Here is a 20,275-nt window from a genome sequence, read left to right as displayed (position 1 = left end):
CTCTTACTAATGATGTTATCTCTATTAATTAAATTATTTCCGCGCCTCGACATCAGATTCGTGAGCAATGATTGTGAATAGTGTATCGCACTTGGATCTTGGGATTGGTTGGATGTCAGAGACATCCCGCCACACTTGGCCCTTAATAACCGGGCCGGGGTGTTACAGTTAGGCACCCCTCCACTGCCTTAGGTCGCCTTGCCACCTTGACAACTATGGTCATACTTGATACAAGACCTAAGAACGGCTTCCATTGAACATGGCTATGCCATCATATTTTCTTTTTCTTTTTCTTTTTTTCCATTTTTTGAAAAGGTAAGTATGAGCCTATTTTTCGATTTTCCTATTTTCTTGAAAAAAGTATTACTCACATACAATCACCCCTAACCAAATGCTTCAAAGGATTTCTTAAAGGAACAAACCCTAATTCAAAGTGTGTTTTAAGCTCTTGAAGTCATTTCCAACCAACAACAACAACTCAACCTTATCCCAACTAAATGGTGTAGGCTACATGCATCCTTGCCCTCCAATCAGCTATATTCGAGGTCATACTTGATACAAGACCTAAAGAAAGGCCTCCATTGAACATGGCCATGCCACCTCAAATGACTTTCTCGTAGCTTATCATGTATCGGAGCTACTCCCAAATCAGCTCCAAGATGATAAATTGAGAATTCCTTACTTTATCCTTCCTGGTTTTACCACCCATCCATTCCAACATCCTCATCTCCGCTACACTAAGTTTATCTATTTGATGCTTCTTCGGGTCTTTTTGGTATCATTTTTCAGTTTGTTTTTCTGACAATTTTTCATTTTTTGGTGTGTTTGGCATCATTTTTTTAACTTGTTTTTAGTTAAAATAAATGGGAAAAAAAAAACCCCAAAATCATAATAGACTCGAGTCTATTATGGATTATGGGAAAAAAAAAACAAATTTTGTCATTTTTTGCGCTGATGTACGGTTCTATTTTGATGCTAAAATGGTAAAAATACTTTATTTTATAAAAACCTACTCTCTTACTTGGTGGAAGTAGTCTGGAGCCCATGCTTCAGGGGTGCAGTAGATTGGAGATGAGGAAGGAGTTTGATATCTCACGGATAGCAAAGTTTTGGAAATAGGATGGTGAAGAAGGCTTGCAAATGGCCTGGGTGAGTTGCCTCTATTGGACGTTGGTGGTGATGGCACAGGTCAAGACTTAGAGATCTCCAATGTGGTTGCAGATCAAATCTCTTTCTTTTTGTTTGGAGTCTCCCCATTTGGTAGCATTGCTGTTAGTCAAAGAGGATGTGTTGGTAATGAGAAAGTCTTCTTTTAGAAGTCACATGATCACTTCTGCTGATGTTGTGTCCTAACAGCCCACTTACGGAGGGACCAAACGTTTGAATCTGAGAAGTGAGAACTTGTTATAAGAAAATGTGATGAAATTTTTCTATATCCTAATGCTGTGGTGAGAATTTACTGAAGAGGTGTTGAATATTCTCTATTTCAAATTTGCCTGTTGCTTGATGTGCTTACCAATCTTAGTTTGAGCCACCGAAGATTGTATGAAAGAAGAATCTGACTTCTTCCATTGTGTTCATTCAATTACATTTTATTAGTTCTTTTGGTGGGTGGAAGTGAACCCATCAAATATATCTATTTAGAAAGGGAGGGATGAGTACTAACAATAGGGAACAGAGGTCACTACAGTGAGGATAATAGATGAGTCTCCAAGACAGCCCCTCACTAATTCTTAAACCTCCCTAACAATTTATATTGATGATGATCAAGATCTGTTTCTCTGTAAGCTCGATAGAGAATAATACAATCATTTTTACAGAGGGGCTGCAAACCACACGGTTATTTAATATGCATTGACAAATCCAAACAGTGTAATATGACGAATGATGAGATGATTCAGTCGTTAGCAAGCCATTCAATTTAGAGACATATCTTGATGGAGCCCATATTATTCATTGGCTTCTTTTGGATGAAAGACTTGGTTTACAGTACCAACCTCATTACTTCGATAAGATCTACACTACCTTTGTTGGCTAAATTAAGATAAAAGTTTAAAAAATTAGTCTATACATAGCATACCAAACCTATTTTTCATTCTACAATCAATTATGTTGAGTAGTTACGAAACAGTTTTTGTTTTTTGATCAAAAATGGTTTTCAATAATGATTTTTTTTAAATAGGCCAAAAACAAAATGACAAACGATACCAAAAAGACCCTTAACTGCCCAACATTCCGCACCATACATCATAGCCAGTCGTATGACTGCCTATACAATTTTTCATGAAGTGTTAAAGGAATACGCCGATCACACAACACTCCGGGTACACCTCTCCACTTCATCCATCATTCCATCCTATTTTAATTCTATGTGAAACATCATCCTCTATATCACCTTCTTTATTTATGATTGAGCCCAGATGCCTAAAATAATCACTTTGCGGAATCTCCCACTCATAAAGCATAGTTGTCATGTAAAAGGGCGTACCCTTTCAGGAAGGGAGGCTTGTCGACTCTATTGATTGCAGCTTTCTCCAGACCTCTGGAAAAGCGTTTAAAAAAAAAGGCTCGAATGGTACAATCACTCCGTCACCCCATAATGAAAGGGGTGATCTCGTAGTGCTTAATCCCTTATTGCTTGAGAAAATAGCATACTGTCCCAGATTTCTGCTATTTCTAATCACTCATTTTCTTCTTCTTTTTCTCCTCCGTTTATTTCTCCTCAGAATCGATAGTTTTGAATACTGTATTTTTCCCCCATCCAATTCGTAAAAATTAGCCTCATCATTCCGTAGATATTAAAAAAAAGGTTTGCCTAGTGCACAAGGCTCCCGCCACTGCGGGGTCTGGGGAGGGTCATAATGTATGCAGCCTTACCCCTGCTTTCGCAGAGAGGCTGTCTCCAGACTCAACCCCGTGACCACTTGTTCACAATGGAGCAACATTTACCATTGCACCAAGGCCGATCACACAACACTCCGGACGCACCTCTCCACTACATCCATCCTATTTTAATTCTATGTGAAACACCATCCTCTATATCACCTTCTTTATTTATGATTGAGCCCAAATACCTAAAATAATCACTTTATACACAATTAGCTATTTAACTGCTCAACGAAACACAAGGTCCAAACAATTGGGTCATGGTGTCGAGTTCTGACAAGTGGAATGTGGTGTCTATTATAATTAAAAAATTTTATAGCCCACAACTCCATATAAATGATGGGACTTGAATTGAGGATGCATTAGACGTCAAAGCTAAAACCCTGGCCACCACACAATAAGTGCTGCTAGTGCATTATCAAGATTGTTGTTCACTTTATACACTATATCATGCTAATCTTACCCAATCAGCTCAACTTAACTGAACTAAGCATTATCCCAATCAAGGGGTTCAGCCACATGAATCCTTTTTCTCCATTCAGCACTGTTTAAACATATATTTCCTTGTACATCCCAGCCATCAATGGGCAAAAAAGATCAAACCTTGGCCAAGGCAATTGGCTGTCCAACTGATAGGCCAGAATGGTCCAACATCCAAAACCTTGTTGAAACAAAAAACAAAATTTGTTTTCTCAGCCCCGATCATTGTCAGACCTCAATCCTATAACCTCTCCTTTGATTCGCACCTTAATCCTCAACCTATTTTCCTTTTTTTTCATTTTTTGAAAAAGTACGAGCCTATTTTCCTATTTTCTTGAAATAGTAATACCCACCCTTAACCAAATGCTTCAAAGGATTTCTTAAAGGCACAAACCCTAATTCAAAGTGTGTTTTAAGCTCCTAAAGACATTTCCAAACATTATAACAATATGAGAAAGGGTGACCCCTTTTCTGGGAGGCAAGGGGTGGGAGGGAAGGAATTCATCCAAGCCCTTCCAAAAAGGAAATCAAACAAAGAAATCTTCAAGAACCTTAAAGCAGTGTGTTTCCACTTTCAAGTTGCATACCTTAAGGAAGGAATGCATTAAGTGTCACACCCCGGTCCGGTTATTAAGGGCCAAGTGTAGTGATGTCTCTGACATCCAACCAATCCCCAAGGATCACAAGTGCAGTACCCTATTCACAATCATTGCTCACAGATACAGTAATCAGAGGCAGCGGAAACAATTTAATTAATAGAGATAACATCATTAGTAAGAGAAGTCTAACTGATATTTCATTTATATAAACGATAAGACTTGTGATACAACTATACAGTTCTCAAAGGTACCACAAAGTAAAAGTATACAAGAAACTATACTATAACTATATAAAGCATATATAAAGCATAAAAGAGTGGGGAGGTAGCCTAAACTATCAGGCCAAGATCAGGAGGTTGTGCAATCATCACGTGCGCACGAAATATCGTGCACTTCAAACTCCAGCGCCGCAAATCCAACATTAGATGTCACACCCCGGCCCGGTTATTAAGGGCCAAGTGTGGCGGGATGTCTCTGACATCCAACCAATCCCCAAGGATCACAAGTGCAGTACCCTATTCACAATCATTGCTCACAGATACAGTAATCAGAGGTAGCGGAAACAATTTAATTAATAGAGATAACATCATTAGAAGAGAAATCTAAATGATATTTCATTTATATAAATGATAAGGTTTGTGATACAACTATACAGTTCTCAAAGGTAGCACAGAGTAAAAGTATACAAGAAACTATTCTATAACTATATAAAGCATTTATAAAGCATAAAAGAGGGGGAGGTAGCCTGGACTATCGTGCCAAGATCGAGGTCGCCCAATCATCACGTGCGCACGAAATATCGTGCACTTCAAACTCCAACCGCAAATCCAACATTAGCGAGAATTCAAATCACCTGAAAAATAAGGATATCTATAAAGTAGCTCTTAATCGAGCCCAGAGGGGGGGTACAAGCATACAAACACAATAAATCCACGATGCATGTGCTAAACTAACATGTTCCTAGCACAGATACTAAGTCTCATGGGTATAAGTACTCTCTAGCTGGTAGATGCTAACCTCGGTCCCTAACTAACCCTTCGGTCACCCGAGCGAAACCATTCTACCACGTGAGGACCCGCCGCTTCGGAATTAACACATCGGACCCCGAGACTCCCAAATGACCAACCCTGCCTGCTTATTCCCACGGCGAATTAGGGACCCGCTAACACGGGATGAAGATGGCATCCCTAACTAACACATCGGTCTCTCGCACAGGTTGTCCAACACCTTTCCCCTTGTTGGTAAGGGGCGCAGATCGGGTAATGAATATCAACCTAGCCCAATGCAATAAACATGATGAGACAAGCATGATCCGAGTTATAAATAACCGAATTCCATCATCATAAATTCACATCATATAAATAATCAATGCAAATGCAATGCAGTATGTTTTTTTGCAACTTATTTTACATGACATCTAATGCATTAAATTAAAAGCTAGAAAACTACATGCTCCAGGCACAGGTAATGATGTATGAGCATGGCATTCAAAGATAAAATTGAAATTAACGTGATAAACACGCAGAAATTAAGGTCGAATCCCTTACCGTACTTCAGAAGTTAGCCTAGGTGAATAAACTTCAATAAGCAGCAAGAACGACAAGACAAATCTAAATATGAGACAATAATATTATAGATTAGTTATCGAAGGAATCCTGAGTCGCTTACCCACCAACAATCCAACAAACCGACTAAAATAGTGAGAAACAACCCTAAACAACATACCAAACACCACGAATAGGTTCTGGGATGGTCCAAGGTTAAGTCCCAAGGGTCTAGGTCATAAGGGCACAAAATGGGGAGCCGGATGCGACTCCAGTGGAGCCGGCCAACCGCCCTGCCCGCAATAAGATCCGGCCGCCGTCAATTTGGGGTTTTGCTTCAATCGCCGATTTTGCATGTATGGCCCAAATTAAGAGTTTTAACATTAATTCAAGGTGGGTCAATCTATTTTGGGTGTTCAATTTCATAAATAACTTCATAATTTTGGTAATTATTCAATTAAACCTAATTAATTAGTTTAGGGTTTATAAATTGCCATCAAGAACAGCAATACAACTTTCAGACTTGGTAATTTCCCAAATTTCAGGTCTTAGAGAGTCAAAAACTGTTTCAAATCAGTCTAATTATGCTCAATTTCACAAACCTAAGCTTGGTCTCCAAGCTTTAATGGCAGAAATTCTTAATAGGTGAACTAGAGATGGAGAAGAAGAGAAATAAAGAGGAAGACAGCCAGTATCCAAGGCTTACCTCAGTTATAAGAACAGATTTAGAGTGCAGGCAGCTTTCTAATGGAGATTCTTGGTTCAACTCCAAGTGTTGAAGACAAGCCCTAAGGTAAGCTTCCCTTTTTTCCCTCTCTTCTTCTCTTCTCTTTTCCTCTTTCTTTCCTTCTCTCCCAAGCTGGAACGAATTTCTTTAGCTCCCTTAGACTTGTGAATAGTGATCAATTGGAAAGGCTTTTGATATTTATCTAACTACTTAAGCACTAAGGGGTAAATCTGTCTTTTGGATAGAAATTAGATTTAAACTAATTTCTAAAATAGTTTATAAACCTGAATTCGTATTTATTGGTCTATTCTATCCATAACTTGATGCCGGGCGACATTAAAGGTCATCCGAGTACGGGTAACTATCGGGGACAGCATTGCCTACTGGGAAGGTGGGTCCCACATGGTCAATTTTACTAAAATTCCTTTCTAACTCTATTTGGTTGTACAAAACGTTATATAAATATATTTTAAACTATACTTACATTGAGTTTAATTAAGGGGGAGTTCCTGCAGCCTGTCCAGCTAGCAGACCTGACACAAGTAGCTCTGGTGCGGGGTCCCACAAGGTAAAAATTACTATTCTACCCCTGATACACTAATTAATTAAAAATACAACATACATACATATAAAATGGGATTCTTACCTGGGATTCGGCCTAAGACAGAGAGAGGCTTCGCGAGGCCATCAATCCAAGCATGCGAGCTTATGTGTTGTCTTCCGCTAGACACCTCGGACTCATTTAAGACCACGGTAGTTGGGTGATCGGAATGCCTTTACTGGATTTGAGTCATGAGATAGGTCTGAATTTCTTAATCAAGAGGCCCACATCTTAGAGGCTAGTATGGGCAAAGTTGAACCAGAACTTGAAATCACACAGATTCCAAAAGTTCAAATTTATTATAAAATTTGACCGGGTTTCACATTAGAAGTAACTAAATCACCTAAAAAATAAGGATATCCACAGGGGTGAGCTCTCAACTGAGCCCAGTAAGGGGGGTACAAGCATACAAACACAATAAATTCATGATGCATGTACTAAACTAACATGTTCCTAGCACAGATACTAAGTCTCATGAGGTATAAGTACTACTACTAGTGGTAGATGCTAACCTCGGTCCCGGAACTAACCCTTCGGTCACCCAAGCGAAACCATTCTACCATGGTGAGGACCCGCCAGTTCCGGAACTAACACATCGGACCCTCGACACCCCCAAATAACCAACCCCGCTTATTTATTCCCACAAATGGAATTAGGGACCCGCTAACACGGGATTAAGATGGCATCCCGGAACTAACACATCGATCTCTGCCATAGGTTGTTCAACACCTTTCCCCCTGTTGGTAAGGGGCGCAGTACTGGGTAATGAATATCAACCTAGCCCAGTGCAATCTAAACATAATGAGGCAAGCATGATCTGAGTTATAAATTACCGAATTCCATCATCATAAATTCACATCATATAAATAATCTATGCAAATGCAATGTAGTATGTCTTTGTGCAACCCATTTTACATGCAGTCTAATACATTAAATAAAAGCTAGAAAACTACATGCTTCAGGTATAGAAGTAATGATGCATGAGCATGGCATTTAGCATAAAGTTGAAATTAATGTGATAAACACGCAGGAAATTAAGGTTGAATCCCCTTACTTGAGATAGTCGATAAACCTAGTCAGTTAGAATCCCAAAAGGCCAAGTAATCCGCACCAAAAATGGAGTAAAACAGTCCTAAATAAACATCAAAACATCATATATTAGTAAGGGTAATAAACTAGGTCAAACCCGAAGGAATCAGTCCAACAATCACACAAAAAGGGGGCAACCGGATGCAAACTTCCAGTGAGCCGGTCGACCGCCCCTAGGCCTGCAACAGCATCCGAGTCAGTGTCCGAATTTGGGGATTTTGCTTCAAATGGCCAGATCTTGACATGCATGGGTCAAATTTGGTGTTTTAACATTAATTCAAGGTGGGTCAATCTATTTTGGGTTCCAATTTCATAATTAGTTAGTTAATTTAGGAATTTCTTCAATTCAACCTAAATTTCTTATCTAGGGTTCATGGACTAGTCATTGGGGACAGAAATTGGGCTTATTAGAGGTACTGCCATGGAAATTCAGGCATAATTGAGCCTAAATAGCATTAGGACAGCAAGAAATTAGGTGGAACTTCCACTGTTTAAGCTTGGATTAAAAGTTGTAATGGCAGAAATCTATTTAGGCATAGTCTAGGCTGAAATTATATCAAATTTAGAGGAGGAGGAGATGGAAACAGCAGGGATTCTCAGAGCTTACCTGAAATCAGCAGTAAGAAGGGACGATGGCAGCCTTGCCTTTATGCTCCAAGGTCTCTAATGGAGGTCTCTAAGCTTCCAACTCAAGTCTAGGACGAATTTCCAAGGTATGCTTCTCATTTCCCTTATTCTTCTTCTCTTTTTCTTCTTTCTTTCTTATTCTCCAAGGCTGGAACGATTCTGGTTCCTCTTCTCATTGTTGGTGAATAATGAATAGTGTAAAGAGGGTTATATTTATAGAAACTTAAGCACTAAGGGGCAAAATGGTCATTTGGTTATAAATTATTTCTAAAATTGATTCTTTTGTATTTATTACCTTATTCCAGCTACAGAATGATGTCATGCGACATCAGGGATGATCCGGATATGGGTAACTGTCTGGAACTACATTCCCCATTGGGAAACTGGGTCCCACAAAGGCAATTTTACTAAAATACCCTTCTAACTCTATTTGGTTGTACAAAACGTTATATAAATATATTTTAAATTATACTTACATTGAGTTTAATTAAGGGGAAGGTCCTATGACTGGCTCGATCAAGCAGACTCGACACGTAGCTCAGTGGGGTCCCACTAGGTAAAAATTACTATTCTCGCCTCTAATACACTAATTAATTAAAAATACAACATATATACATATAAAATGGGATTCTTACCTGGGATTCGGCCTAAGACAGAGAGAAGCTTCGCAGGCCATCAAACCAGCATGCCAAGCACAGGAAAAAGATGTGATGTTGCCCATAGCTTGAGGTTAGCATGGGAAATATTGAACCAAAATCTGAAATCACTCGGGTTCCAAAAGTTCAATTTTTTTTTTTTTTTTGCGGGTTTCACATTAAGACCTTTGGACCAGACAGACCATTCAAACTGCCAACTACCAGGGAGTCCAGGCCTAAACAGTCCATATCAACCTAAGGACCAAATGTAACCTAAGAAATATTAACTATTTGCACCTCGCGACAAAACTTGATCTCAACAACCTGGGTCTGTGAAGAAGAAGAAGAGAAGAGAAAGTGAAAACGATAAAGAAGAATAGTAGGGAAATCCTATAGCCACGATAGTACTCAGAATTCTAACTTAGAATATGACTCAACTTTGACTTCTCCCGCTCTCGACTTAACACTAACTCTCCTCCTCATGGTACAATATTTAACATACTTTAATCCTAAACCTATTTTCCTTTATTATTCATTTTTTGAAAAGGGGAGTATGAGCCTATTTTCCTATTTTCAAGAAACAGTAATACCCACTTACCATCACCCTTAACCAAATGCTTCAAAAGGATTTCTTATAGGCACAAACCCTAATTCAAAATGCATTTCAAGCTCCTGAAGTCATTTTCAAACATTGCAACAATATGAGAAAGGGTGACTTGGGGGGAAGGAGGAATGTATTTATCATGCATCCCACTCTAGTCATCATCCACCATTAGAATACCTACGTTTCCTACCCAAAATTTTTGACAAGCTCATATATCAGATTCCCTAGACATCCATCAATCATGTATTTAAAAATGTCACCAAGGGAGCAACTAGTCAATCAACACAACTAGCAGAAACTGTATCTAAGTAAGGCAAAGTCAGAGGATTAGTCATTGCTTAGTGGATTTGCCTTGGCTGATACATCAACATCCAAACAAAGTTTTGAATCTACAAAAAAAACTTAAAAACTGTCCAACTAATCTCTTCATCTCTTTGATTTAGGGGGCCAAAAAGAAATTATGACCTCCCCAATCCCCAAAGTAAAACAATCCTCTCATTTATTGACTTTGAGGAGCCTAAAGTACATGCTAGCTAGCATGAATACTGAATCTTTAATAAGCTTAGTGAAAATTAATTGATTCAGGTTTTAATACTCAAAGACATATTGATAATTTCCTTGTAAATCAAAATTTAAAAAGTTATGAATTTAAAATAAAATATTTAAAAAAAAAAACTCAAACTATAATAGCATCAGAATACAACTAAAATTAAAACTTAAAACCAAGAACTGATATAAAATAACAAAAGCTAACTAGACTCAAACCAAACACCCAAGATAAAGTTTAAAACTTGATTTTTTAAAACACCTTTTTCTTATAGGATAACAAAATTCCATTAGGCCAGAAGGTTGACAAGGATGTACAAGAGAACATAAATGCTACCTCAACTCGGGCCATATAGTTTGGAGTCACTCCATACAATTGGATACGGCCCTATGTACATATCCTGTCTATTTACCAATTACCACACCCCTGCCTTGTTAGTCTGCTGCAGAGTTGGCCAATCTAGGTCTCCAAGAAAAATGAAATATTTGCTTGTAGACACAGCTCCCTTGCTCTCCTAATCAAAAGAATCAGCCTCCGGGGTATTTAACCATCCTGTGACAACCACTTGATAGCAAACGCTGGGTCTCCCTTGATGACAAGAAGGGTCCAAGTGAATGAATAGGAGATCTGCAACCCCTGAATCACACCCCTTAATTTCTGCCGTGTTCGAATCTACCTTCTCAATAGGGCCCAATGACGCTGTCAAGGGCGTTGCCAAATGATCTCTAAAGCCGCTACCCAATACCGCTGGTCCCAGATTGCCATAGCCACTACCATCAAAATTTAGTTTAACCACCAAAGGTGTAGGGGCTATACAGTCTGACCATATTCCTCCATTCCCTTGGGATGTAGTCAAATGGAATTTTCCTAAAGCACTCTTGATTAGTTTCCCAAAGAGCTGTTCAGACCATTAAGGTTTCACACATTTCTCTTTGCAAATTTTCTTCCTCCTTGAAAACTCCAGTTATTTCTTTCTTGCCATATGCTGATATGCTCCAAATAACCTCCATAAGAGTGTATCTCCACAGAATCACCAAAAGGGGTAGAACTCCAGAAGCAAGCCAAGTCGAGTATATCTAAAGAGGAGCAATCCAGTTGACTCCAAAGAGGCCTAGGAAGTCATGTCATACTTATTCAAAAGGCTGTAATAAATAAACTAGTGACTCAACAACAACAACAACTCAGCCTTATCCCAACTAAATAGAGTCAGCTACATGGATCCAAGCAAAGAAAACATATTAAATAGAATAGTAGAAAGAAAGGAGTGCAACAACTCAGCAATACCCCACCTAACTGGGGTCGGCTACATGGACCCTAGCTCTCCAATCAGCTCTATTCAAGGTCATACTTGAGACAAGGCCTAGACTGTGCATGTCTTTCCTCACTACTTTTTCTAGGGTCATTTTAGGCTTGCCCCTAGCTCTTTCGGAACCTTCAATCTAAATCAAATCACTCCTCCGTACTGGTGCATTCCAATGTCTTTGTTGAACATGGCCTTGCCACCTCAAATGATTTTCGAGGAGCATATCCTGTATCAGGAACTCCCAAATCGGATCTAACATAGTCATTCCTTACTTTATCCATCTTAGTTTTGCCACACATTCATCTCTACTACAGTTAGTTTATCTATACGACGTTTCTTAACTGCCCACATTCCGCCCCATACATCATAGCCGATCGTACGACTGTCTTATAGAATTTCCTTTAAGCCGTAACGGGATGCATCGATCACATGACACTTCGGACACATCTCTTCACTTCAGCCATCCCACTTTAATTCTATGTGAAACATCATCCTCTATGTCACCTTCTTTATTTATGATTGACCCCAGATATCTAAAACAATCACTTTGCAGTATCTCTTTCTCCTCAATTTTCACCATTTCATTATCCGTCTTAGTGTTACTAAAGTTACACACCATATACTCCGCCTTCGTTCTACTTATCTTAAAACCTCTTGACTCCAAGGTTGATCTCCATAACTCCAACTTAACGTTAATCCCTGCTTTTGTCTCATCTACCAAAATAATATCATCAGCAAAAAACATGCACCAAGGAACCTCATCTTGAATGTTTCTGGTTAAATCATCCATGATAAATGCACACCAGTACGTGCTTAAAGCTAATCCTTGACGTAACCCAATTGTGATTGGGAATTTTCAATACCTTGACCTCCCACGGTTTTCACACTGTAAACAGCAGTGAAAAATAATGCTTGAATGATCTTAACCGATCACCAAGGCCCTTTATTTATATAGAATTGAAGTACAATTAATCAAAGTACAAATAGGAATGTTGCCTCAATCCTAAACCTATTAGGAATTCCTAATACAACTAGGAATGCCAGAATAGGACTCGGCTGAGGGAAAAATAAAAGAAGAGAATCATTATCTGACTAGTACTACTCCTAACTTGACTAGGACTAATCCTAATCAGCTAGGACTAGAAGGACTAATCCTAATCTAACTAGGATTACTTACCCCAATCAGGTAAGCAGCCTATTTCAACACTACCCCTCAAATTGGAGCAAAGATGTCGATCATGCCCAACTTGACTAGATTGGGATGAAACAATTTTTCAGACAATCCCTTGGTGAAGATATCAGCAAGTTGATCTGCAGATGTCACAAAGGGAATACAAATCAGCCCATCTTCTAACTTCTCTTTGATGAAATGCCTATCCACCTCAACATGCTTGGTACGATCATGCTGTACTGGATTGTGTGCTATGCTGATTGCAGCCTTGTTGTCGCGGTACAACATCATAGGAAGACGAATAGGAACACCAAGATCTTGTAGCAAACCTTTAAGCCAGAGTAACTCACAAATACCTTGTGCTATAGCTCGAAACTCAGCTTCGGCACTAGAGAGCAACTACATTTTGCTTCTTGCTACGCCATGTGACAAGATTTCCACCTACAAAGGAGCAATACCCAGAAATAGACTTGCGATCTGCAAAACCAGCCTAATCAGCATCAGTGTATGCTTCTATCCGTAGATGACCATACATAGACAAAAGAATTCCTTTTCTAGGAGCTGACTTCAAATAGTGCAAGATATGAAGAACAGCCTCCATATGAGAACAGTAGGGATCATGCATAAACTGGCTCACAGTACTCACGGCGACAGCAATGTCAGGACGAGTGTGTGAGAGATAAATCAGCTTCCCTACAAGTCTTTGGTACCGGCCTTTATCAACAGGCTCACCCTCTTTTTCCTTGAGTCGAACGGTAGGATCCATAGGAATATCTGAAGGATGGCAGCCTAACAACCCGATTTCAGCCAATAAGTCTAGGACATACTTCCTCTGGGAGAGAAAAATGCCTTTAGAAGATTTGGCCACTTCAATCCCAAGAAAGTATCGTAGCTTTCCTAGATCTTTAATCTCAAATTCTTATCCAAGGAAGGACTTCAACCGTCTGATCTCATCACCATCATTGCCGGTAACCACTATATCATCAACGTAAACTATAAGAACAGTGAGTTTTTCACCAGCCCTCTTTATAAAGAGTGTGTGATCAGCATTACTCTGCTTATAGCCCACATAAATCATGGCCTTGTGGAACCGGCCAAACCATACTCGAGGTGACTGCTTCAGCCCATAAAGTGCACGCTTCAGCCTACACACTTTTCCTTGGTTTCTGTCACAAGAGAACCCTGGTGAAATGTCCATATACACCTCCTCATCCAGTGTTCCATTTAGGAAGGCATTTTTTACACCTAGTTGCTGCAAATCCCATCCAAGGTTGACTGCACAAGATAATAACGCACGAACAGTATTTAACTTTGCAATAGGTGCAAAAGTTTCCTGGTAATCAATGCCGTATGTCTGAGTGAACCCCTTGGCCACGAGTCGTGCCTTATACCTATCCACAGTGCCATCCACCTTCTGTTTTACCACAAAGACCCATTTACATCCAACGGTTTTCTTCCCAGGTGGAAGAACCACAAGCTCCCATGTGTTATTTTTCTTCAAGGCTTCCATTTCTTCCATCATAGCTGCGTTCCACTTTCCATCTGATAGAGCTTCCTGCCAATTGTTAAGAATACGAACAGAAGAAAGAGAGGAAACAAAAGCACAAAAGGATGGGGAAAGGGAGTCATAAGAAACAATATGAGATATGGGATGCTGAGTGCAAGTCCTGACCCCTTTGCGAAGAGCAATAGGTAACCCAAGAGAAGGAACATTACCAAGTGGAGAGGCAGGTTCTGGATCCAAGTTCGGCAATTGGATGGGTACTGGAGCAACAGTTGATTGAACCTGCTTATGTTTCCTTGCATAGGTCTTCATGTTACTAGCATCAATCCTCCTCTGAAATTCACTAATAGTCCTCTGGATAGGAGTCTGGACAGGGGTAGATTGCTCCCCCTGAATAGAAATAGTCTCCCCCTGTATAGGAACCTCTCCCCCAGTCCCCCTGACTCAGGGGGAGTATTAGAGGCAGGCCGAACAGGTTCAAATTCATGGTAAACAGACTGAAGTGGAGGTGGAGAGTCAATAGTCAACACATCTTCACTAACACTCTCCCCCTGAAGAGGTGGGGACATATAATATGGAACGCTTTCATGAAAAACAACATCCATGCTGACAAAAGTCTTATGGGATGGAGGGTAATAACATGTGTACCCCTTCTGAGTAGCAGAGTATCCCAAGAAAATGCAGAGGAGACTACGTGGGTCAAGTTTACCAGGGGACCTTGTATCCCTGGCATAAAAAACGCAGCCAAACACCTTAGGTGGAACTATAAAGGAAGAAGAGCCACGTAATAGCTCAATAGGGGCTTTGGAAAGAAGAACACGACTGGGCAACCTATTAATCAAATAGGTTGCTGTAAGAACAACATCCCCCCAATAAAGGGAAGGGACATTGCGAGCAAATATAAGAGCCCTAGCCACCTCCAAGAGGTGGCGGTTTTTCCTCTCAGCCACACCATTTTGGGCTGGAGTGTCAACACAGCTGGTCTGATGGAGAATTCCATGGGCAGCAAGGTATTTTTGGAACTGACCTTCCATATACTCTTTCCCATTGTCACTCCTCAAAGTTTGAAGAGTGGCATTAAATTGGGTTTTAACCAACTGATGAAAGTGCTGAAAACACGAAAAAACTTCATTTTTTGTGCGCATAAGGTATACCCAAGTGAACCTAGAATAGCAGTCAATAAAAGTAACATACCACCGATGTCCAGACAGGGAAGCTTTCCTACTAGGACCCCACACATCAGTATGAACAACATGAAATAAGGAAGAGGATCTGTTATTAGAAATAGGATAAGTTGAACGTGTCTGTTTAGCCAAGACACAAGGCTTACAAAAAAAGTCTTCCTTATTACAGTCTTTAACTAATGCTGGTTTCCAGCATTAGTTAAAGTACCTAAAGGGGGATGGCCTAGCCTAGAGTGCCATTTATGTAATTCAGAAGAGAACGATGCCGACGGTAAAGCCTGGGTAGGTGTAGGATCGCCTTCAAGCAGGTACAATCCGCCATGCACTTTACCCGATTCAATCGTCTTCCCCGAGTCCAGTTCTTGAAAGACATAGTGAGTGGGAAAAAAAGTCACTTTACAATTCAGGGATTTAGTGATACTGCTAATGGAAAGAAGGTTAGTTGTAAATTTAGGAATATGCAACACAGATGACAGGGTAAGAGAAGGAGAACAACCAATGGATCCTTTCCCTGATATGGAGGAGAGGGATCCATCAGCAATTTTGACTTTATCCTTACCAGAAGCAGAAGAATATGTATTAAAAAGGCTGGAAGAACCCGTCATGTGATCAGTAGCACCGGAGTCTATGATCTATGGAGTGGAAACTACTGAGGCACAATGACCAGCAAAGGAAATACATGTACGGGCAGGGAAGGAACCTGAATTGGCAGCAGATGTAGTAGAGGCAGTGGATGTGTTCAACATACGACGTAGAGCCTGAAATTCTTCCTGGGAGAAACCGATGTCAGCAGTGGGAGTTGGAGCTACACTTTCAGTGTGATTGGCTTTGTTTTTAGACTTAGCACGACCACGTTTGGCCTCAAAATCAACTGGCTTCCCATGTAATTTCCAACATTGAGCCTTAGTATGAGATGGTTTGTGACAATGCTCACACTTCACAGGCTCTTTGGTGGTAGTAGCAGCAACACTGTCAGAAGAAGTAACAGGGGTGGAGCCAGCAGTCTGTAAGGCTGATCTCTCAACTTTTGGAGTAAGCATCATGGCAGCCCTTCGTGTCTCTTCACTGTGAACATAAGAAAAGGTCTCCTCTAAAGTGGGGAAAGGAACCCGACCAAGGACTTGCACCCGGATAGGGTCATAATCATCATTGAGTCTAGCTAGGAAATCATAGACCCGAAACTGATCAACATAAGAATAATAGGCAGTAATATCAGTAGTAGTAGTAGGTTGAAACCTAGCATAATGATCCAATTGCTGCCATAAACACTTGAGGGCAGCATAGTATTTAGTGACAGACATCTCCTTCTGAGTAGTGTTTTGGAGTGTTTTCCTGATTTCATAAACCTGAGCATCACTTCCTGATCGACCATAAGTTCCCTTAACAGCAGTCCATATCTGAGTAACAGTGTCAAGGAAGAGATATTGACTAGATAGATCAGTGGTCATAGAATTTAAAACGAATGACGTCACCACAGCATCGTTGGCAGCCCATTTAGTACGGGCAGCACCTTCTTCAGCAGGTTGTTTGGTGGTGCCAGTAAGATGGCCAGTGAATCCCCTACCAGCCACAGTCAAGGATAGTGATCTGGCCCAGATTAAATAATTTGTACCATCAAGCTTAATGGCAGCAGCATAGGGAAGGAAGTCATTCCTAGGCTGACCATCCCCTCCAGAAGCAGCAGTAGTTGTTTCAAAATCACCCATAGTTCAGCAAGGCAGAAATCGATCCACAAATTTGAAAAAAACAGATCTTCAAAAAATTGAATCAAATCTGAAATATGGGTTTTGAAGTTGCAGCAATTTCAGCCATCAGAATAGGCTGAAAAACTGATCGAGTGCTCCTCTAGTAGTGGGGAAGAAGTCCTCCAAAAATTAGCTCCTTCGGATGAGCTAATAAGAAACCCTAAATTTATCAAAATTTAGGAAAAAAACAAAAATACAGAAATATCGCAGGTTTGGAATCTGAATTAGATTTGATCCAAAGCTGCAGTCTTCTATAAAGGAATGGTGTAGACCAATAATGGCAGGAACCAATCTCCAAAGAACCAGAAGTCAAACTGTAGTTGAAGAAGTAGCTTGATCTCTAAAGATGGAGGGAATCTGCCGACAGAATTAGGTCACACCAGTGTCTTCAATCTTCAGTGAGGTGTCATTGAGGGCAGCAGCTATATCTTCATTGGATTCACTTCAAAGTTGCTGCCCTAAGTGAGATAGAGAGTCCGAGAGTGGTGGAGAAGAAGAGAACTAGTAACCGAGACTGTTGGAGGAGGAGAGAACCAGTAGCTTAGAGAGTTGAAGAAGAAAAAACCAGAGAATCGAGAGGGCTGCTTCTTCAGATCAGAAGTGGCTTTGATACCACGTAAACAGCAGTGAAAAATAATGCTTGAATGATCTTAACCGATCACCAAGGCCCTTTATTTATATAGAATTGAAGTACAATTAATCAAAGTACAAATAGGAATGTTGCCTCAGTCCTAATCCTATTACGAATTCCTACTACAACTAGGAATGCTAGAATAGGACTCGGCTGAGGGAAAAACAATAAAACAAAGGGAAAAATAAAAAAAGAGAATCATAATCTGACTAGTACTACTCCTAACTTGACTAGGACTAATCCTAATCAGCTAGGACTAGTAGGACTAATCCTAATCTAAGTAGGACTACTTACCCCAATCGGGTAAGCAGCCTATTTCAACACACACTAATCACTATGCCATCATACATATCTTTAATTATATCCACATACTTACTCGACACCCTCGCTTCTCTAAAACATGTCAGATTAACTCTCTAGGGACTCTGTCATAAGCTTTTTCTACGTCAATAAAGATCATATGGAGGTCCTTCTTGTAAACTCAATCTTTCCATGAGCCTCTTGAGTAAGTAAATAGCTTATGTCACAATAAATAAACAAGAGACTCATTAATTAAAAAATAACAAATGGCCCAAGTCTCACAATACAGCAGTTGAGAAAACGAGTTTCCTCCAGCATAGTCAGCTCAGTAAAGCATACGAAAAGCAACAACCAACCTACAAATATCAGCGGCAAGGCATAACCACTAGGAAGTCTCCTAAGAAGAGCTACATCTAGCAGTGCAAAAGGAGTTTGTATCTCAAAAAATAAAATTCCAATAATACTCTTACTAAGTTGCCCAGCATGGTTATCCATGCCCTACAAATTAAAGAATGGTAGGTCCACTAGATCCAATGTTGCCTGCATGGAAATCAGGTCCTTTTTCTCAAGTCTTGCCTGTTACTCATTGCACACAACTTTCTAAAGATTGGTGTCAGATCGGTTCAATCATTATATCAAGCCAGTATCAGATGAGGAATTGAGGATTATCCAATACACTAGAATGTTCAGTCCACTGTTTATTAGGCTTCCCCCACCCCCAACCCTTGGATCAGCAGGTCCAGAACTATCTAAATTGGCATTACCCTGGACGATTTATACTACATGCCGATTCTTAAAACCTCGATCCCACGTCAACAACATTAAAATTCCTTTACAACTCATGATTACATAACATACAGTGTAGCAAGCTTTAATCTTAAAGCCAAATATGTAGAGAGGGACTTTTCTGCAGGAATTTGATGATGTCCACAAACCAATTACTATCAAATGATTTCTGGCTTCCAAGTTCTTAAGGCTGGTTCCCACTCACTATGTAGGACCAGAAGTCCAGATGTAAGATAAACTCCATATTACTCTGTGAGGTAGCCACCTCTTTTTCAATAACCAAGAAGATCCTGCCTGATTGATATATAAAATGATTGTTGATTCCAATTAGGCAGCAGCACTCCATAAATTCAGACAGACCCCGATGGAGAAGTAAATTTTTGAACTTTATGACGTTCCCATGATTCATCAATCTTCTTCAAAGATAAAATCACAATGTTTTTACCGTCAATTCAAGATTTTTATTATTTTTTCATAAATAAATAAATATGATCCTATATAAAATTGTTTCACCCAAAAATTAAATCAAATTCGTTTTGTTGAAAACCTGTGGTTTGAAGGTCTAACACTGCCTATCAAAATAACAATAAAAATATATGAAAGGTACGAAAATTTGGAATGCAGAAAATCATGTTTCCATCTATAAAACTCCACATACGGGTCTCCAAAATGAAGATGTGTTCATATACTCAAATGTCAGTAATTATTTAATGCTAATGGTGCCACGTGCCAACTGATAAACAACAGAAAACTTTCTTTAGAAACAGTCAACTTAAATCTGACACAGGAGATGGTCATGCACATGAGAAACTCAATATAAATGCGCAAGCTCACACCATAGGGGGAAAAAGTGCTCCACTCTCTTCACAAAAAGGACGATGATACCACAAATTGGATCAGGGATATCCATGTTTCTAAGATTGGCAACAAAGTAAAAAATTTAAAACATCCAAAATAGAAAGACAAAAAAAAAGTCTTATTTTAAGAACAAGGACTTGAAAAGGAACCTGAAGGAGAAGCATGAAGCTGCTTTGCAGGGTCATTGCAGCTACCAAGTAGTGCGGGCGGTACACCATCATCGTTCTCAACTACACGATCTTCCTCTTCAATGGCCTCAAAGACGCTTGCCCTGAGCTCAGCCTGACAAGAAATTCAAATACTAAAACCAGTGGAAATGATGAACTAATACACCTGATCCAGCAGGAAATTGCATTGCAAAATACGAACGTGCTAGTGAAAGGTGGGGAAAAGGGCATCCATAAGAAACCAGGCGAAGTGCGCACACTTAATGCTTTCATGCAACCACCCCATC

General features: G+C 39.9%; 1 protein-coding gene across 2 annotated transcripts in view; it reads right to left on the bottom strand.

The window, feature by feature from the left end:
* LOC122648430 (protein TONNEAU 1a-like) overlaps positions 1–20,275 on the bottom strand; it is a 45,124-nt gene that overhangs the window by 21,648 nt on the left and 3,201 nt on the right. For both annotated transcript variants that reach the window (XM_043841647.1, XM_043841652.1), the window contains exon 2: positions 19,971–20,103. In XM_043841647.1, coding sequence (XP_043697582.1) covers positions 19,971–20,103 — 133 coding nt within the window. The remainder of the gene's footprint in view (positions 1–19,970; positions 20,104–20,275) is intronic.

This window comes from Telopea speciosissima, chromosome 1 (assembly GCF_018873765.1).
Source record: "Telopea speciosissima isolate NSW1024214 ecotype Mountain lineage chromosome 1, Tspe_v1, whole genome shotgun sequence".
In the NCBI taxonomy this organism is placed as follows: domain Eukaryota; kingdom Viridiplantae; phylum Streptophyta; class Magnoliopsida; order Proteales; family Proteaceae; genus Telopea; species Telopea speciosissima.
Note: the sequence above shows the minus strand (reverse complement) of the source record. Positions and strands in the feature narration are given on the sequence as shown.